This window comes from Sinocyclocheilus anshuiensis, unplaced genomic scaffold, assembly GCF_001515605.1.
Source record: "Sinocyclocheilus anshuiensis isolate Anshui unplaced genomic scaffold, SAMN03320099.WGS_v1.1 scaffold1040, whole genome shotgun sequence".
NCBI classification, from domain to species: Eukaryota; Metazoa; Chordata; class Actinopteri; order Cypriniformes; family Cyprinidae; genus Sinocyclocheilus; species Sinocyclocheilus anshuiensis.
The window spans coordinates 119209-124246 of NW_015551050.1; the positions used below are offsets into that span (position 1 = coordinate 119209).

At 38.4% G+C, this 5038-nt stretch overlaps 1 protein-coding gene across 1 annotated transcript; it reads left to right on the plus strand.

The window, feature by feature from the left end:
- Positions 1–352: 352 nt before the first annotated feature.
- Positions 353–2452, plus strand: LOC107661922 (H-2 class II histocompatibility antigen, A-U alpha chain-like). Its single transcript, XM_016451716.1, has 4 exons — positions 353–435; positions 1071–1316; positions 1513–1797; positions 1938–2452. Exons 1-4 carry the CDS (start codon positions 378–380, stop codon positions 2117–2119), a joined length of 771 nt encoding a protein of 256 aa, XP_016307202.1. The 5' UTR covers positions 353–377; the 3' UTR covers positions 2120–2452.
- The last annotated feature ends 2586 nt before the right edge of the window (positions 2453–5038 follow it).

Consider the following 5038-nt stretch of genomic DNA (forward strand, 5'->3'; position numbering starts at 1 on the left):
CCCTTGGGGGGGTTATTGCTGCTTTCCCTGCTCTTATCCATGCTAGGCTGCATAGATGGGCAGGGAGTTTTTGCCCAAAACAGAACCATACCGCCAATCCAAACTGTATGCCAACTGCCAGTCATCGTTGATGATAGTGGTCATCAACTTTACTTAAACTACAGTTTTGAGTAAAGGAGTCTTTATGACTGTAGCCTGAGAGCTGAAACAGGAAAAACATATTTTATTTCTGGATACAGCAGTGTCACAGCGAGGGCCAAATTCTGAGTGGAGGACGAGCTTCTGAAACTGGAACTGACTTCACAGGGAGGGATTCCTGCCCGCTCTCATTCACCTCCTTCAAAGTCTGTTTCTCTGTTCCACTGTTGTCTGTAAAGATGGAGCTGTATCTGGCCATTCTTACCCTCGCTGTTTGTCTCTCAGCTGATGCTCAATGTAAGTTCATGCTCTGTATATTAAAATACATCCACAGATTTTTTTTAAATGTGAAAAACCTCTACAAGGATGTATGATTTCATGAAGCACACTAATGCTTTGAGTAAGCTTTTTATACACTGTGATACGTTTACTTCTGGTGATGTATTTTGATCACCTTGTCATTCAAACAGTTGATGACTAGTTGACTACAATGGTGATTATAAGTGGTCAGTGGATGTTAAGATCAGCTGTATAGGACATCCTTACATTTAAAAACTACCGGTGTGTTAAACCAGTGACAAAATTTAGGCTTTTTTCCCGTAAATCCTTTAATAGTTATACACTGCAAAAAAATAAAAATAATAATGCTTTTCTTACTTAGCATTTGTGTCAAAATCAAGTAAGTAAAACAAAAAAAAAATCTGCCAATGGGGTAAGCAAAAAATGTTAATAAATAACAATTAAAAAAAAATTTTTTTTTTTACTTGTCTAGTAAATGCTTCTTGATTTGACAATTTTTAGGTATTTGGAATAGAAACAAGACAAAGATACTAAGTAAGAAAAGCATACGATATGCAGTTCATCCTTTATTTCTCTCGGCCTCTGGATAGTTCTAATTTATCTTTTGTCTCTTGATGTTTGTTCCATTTCAGTTGTACACAACGATTTCAAAATTAATGGATGTTCTGACACAGAAAAAGAATCTGTGTGTGGATCTGATGGAGAAGAGATATGGCATGCTGACTTTATTCAACAGATGGGAGTAAATACATTACCAGATTTTGCAGATGCTTTGCGCTTTCCAGGATTTTATGAATCAAGCATTGCGGCACAAGAAGCATGCCAACAAAACCTAGCTGTATGCATTAAAGCTTACAAGAGCCCGCCAGAGGAAATGGGTATGATGTAAATTTGCACAAGTTTTCCTGTAACATATTTCTTAACATTCAGTTTGGAAATAGAACTTAAATGAGCTCCATATTATGCATTCGGTGTCATCAAGAGTTTGGTTAAGAGTGAGTTTTGGCTTACAAGATTAGATATGTTATTTGAATGAGATCAGATTCAGCTCAACACAGTTTTGTGTGTTCCCAGACCCCCCTGAGACGTCCATCTATCCGAAGAATGCTGTTCAGCTGGGTGTTGAGAACTCCCTCGTCTGTCACGTCACGGGCTTCTTTCCTCCGCCTGTCAACATCTCGTGGACCAAGAACAATGTCGTTGTGACGGAAGGTGAGAGTCTGAGTCGGTACCGACCGAGGAATGACGGCACCTTCCACATCTTCTCCTCTCTGGATATTGTTCCTGAAGAGAGGGACATTTACAGCTGTACGGTGAACCACAGAGCCCTCCAGGGCCAAGCGCAGACCAAAATATGGGGTAAGTGTCACTCAAATCAAATGACACTAAATCGTGCTATTCCCAGTTGCTTTCCGTAGAAATGATGTACGTATATACGTCATTCTGTGACAAAGTGCATCAGCATTACAGCACTGACAAGTGTATACAATGATCAACAGGTGTCCCAGAGACGGCTGCTGTCTCGCCCCGTCTGGGTCCGGCGGTGTTCTGTGGAGCAGGGTTCACTCTGGCGCTGCTGGGAGCAGCTACGGGAATCTTCTTCTTTATTAAAGGAGCTGCAACTCGCAACACAGACACGGCAGAAAAAGAAAAACATTTCATGCAGTGGACCTACCAATAAAGACAGTTGCTGGAGGATCCTGAATGCAGTGATACAGTGTTTCGTGTGTCATTTCAGTCATGCTGGTGTTGAAGATCGATAAGACGCATAAATGCAAAGATCTGGTTGAACCTTGAAAGTTGATTAAATCATGAAATCTTTTCTTGCTCTATTTGCTCAGATTACTTGACGAACTGCAAATGTAACATAATCAATGTTGATTTTGAGTGACTTAAATCAAATAAGACACTTTTGCTACTTTTGTACTACATGTAGTTGCTTTTGTCATGGACTGAAATGTTTCTTTAGGCGCACTATGTACGTTTTTTTTGCCCTAGTGGTTAATAAAGGAAAATGCATGAACTCAAGTTTTGTTATTAAAAATGTAGACGCGTGGCAAGTGCGCTCATAATAGAGGCAACACGGTCGAGATGCGTAAGCGATGCGCTCGATCTTTCAAGGTGCACCAATAGCTGTTTCCATCCACTTATTTTTATGCGATTTTTGGAATATCGCATAAAAAAACCGCTGGATGGAAACGCCAAGATGCGCATACATTCTAAAAATGTGCATAAAAAACTAATGCGCACAATTGAGTAGGATAAACTTTTTATCCGATAAGAAAACTACGATGGAAACACATTTACCGAATAAATTCCACCATGTGCATAGAAAATGTCATGAGACGGGATAACGTGACTAGCAGCGGACGGATCTCGTTCACAGCATCTATATGTTGTTCTGGTCGTTCTGAACGCCTGAGCAAAGTATTTCTGTATAATTACTGTCTCACACGACTGCGCTCCCAAACAGCAGCATCCACCTCTAAAAGCAATGACCGCATTTATCGTGTTTCGTCTGCTCGCTCTGAGGCGCAAGTAATTTATTACATATGAGAATTATTATATTCAGTGGCTTCTCCTAGTTTTCTTAGAGATATATAGTGCCAGTTTATCAGGAAGTGACGGTTTTGTTCTCTTTGACTCGTTGGATGGAAACGGTGCTTTATTCGCAAATGTTTTATGCGATATTCCAGTTTTGCGTTGTTAAATTCGCATCTTTGGATGGAAACATAGCTAATGCCGCGGTGAGATGAAAACATCTCAACTTTCCAGAATGCTGCAAGCGCATGGTCATGTGGCGAGAACCAACCAATCAGCTTCACCTTTTCCGTAGAAACATTAAAGCTCAGTCCAGATGGAGGAATATCTGATCACCATTTTTTAATTAATCTAGCGACTGCAATAGATTTTCGGTGCTGGAAATGCTTTTATCCACAGCTCATGGTTGCTTAGTAATGAAGCAGTCATTATATACATTTTTTATATTTTATATATATGTATATATATATATATTTTATTTTATTTTTTAAATATTTTTGTACAAAATATTTTTACATTGTGCATCTTTAAAACTCTACAATTAATAATTCAGGTATGTTCATATATATATATACACTATATATTAGTGCTGTCAAATGATTAATCGCGATTAATCGCATCCAAAATAAAAGTTTCTGTTCACATAATATATGTGTGTGTACTGTGTATATTTATTATGTATATATAAATGCAAACACATGCATGTATATATTTAAGAAAAATAGGTAATGTTTATATATTAAATATATATTTATATTCATATAATTTATATTATATATAAATATATGTATAAATACACATACATATTTTCAAAATATATACTGCATGTGTGTGTATTTATATATACATAATAAATATACACAGTACACACACATATATTATGTGAACAGAAACTTTTATTTTGGATGCGATTAATCGCGATTAATCATTTGACAGCACTAATATATAGTGTATATATAGTGACATATGTCACATATGCCAAATAAACAACACAGAGACTGAAGAGAAATGGACATAGGTTGATGATACACAGGGCAACTTTTTTTGAGCAATGTTACCTGGGCACTTTTCCATTGAGAATGGGTAACAAATGTCTATCTGGATACTTTAGATCGGTCGTGGGCCCTGTGTCTCACCTGGTTGCCCATAGACGGCAACAATCCCCAAAGTTGCCCAGCAACATTGCTCAAAAAGTTGCCCCGTGCATCATCAGCCATACAGAAGGATATTTTACAGTGATTCAAAGCAGTCATTTTAGTAGTGATGTGTCATTCAAGATTCTTTTGAAATAGACATATGGAGAAGAATTAATAAAAAGGTCCTGATACAGAAACACGATGGCCAACAAAACAGAGAAACTAAGGGCTTATAAACAGCGTGAGGTAAACACCTGGAACAGAAACTGGGATGTGATCCATCAGAAACTATAGAAACTAATGAGCTGGAACATAGGCAAAAGGGGATCAGGGCAAACAAAACCAAGACACAATGAAACCACACAGAGTCAACATCAGTTCCAGTTCTGTTCCCATCAAACTAAAAATGGGACTAACTTCATTTTCACTAACATGCACTTTCATAATGCCTGTTGAAACCATCAGGATTCTTTAAAATAAATACGATTCTTGCCATATAGCGATTTACCATACAGTTTTCATAAAATTGTCTTGCTACCCTGTTGAAAAAAACAGCATATGCCGGTTAGGTATGTTTTGACGCTGGGATGCTGGTCCTTTTGCTGGTTTAAGCTGGTCCTTTGCTGGTTTATGCTGGTCCTTTTGCTGGTTTATGCTGGTCCTTTGCTGGTTTATGCTGGTCCTTTTGCTGGTTTATGCTGGTCCTTTGCTGGTTTATGCTGGTCCTTTTGCTGGTTTATGCTGGTCCTTTGCTGGTTTATGCTGGTCCTTTTGCTGGTTTATGCTGGTCCTTTGCTGGTTTATGCTGGTCCTTTTGCTGGTTTATGCTGGTCCTTTGCTGGTTTATGCTGGTCCTTTTGCTGGTTTATGCTGGTCCTTTGCTGGTTTATGCTGGTCCTTTTGCTGGTTTATGCTGGTCCTTT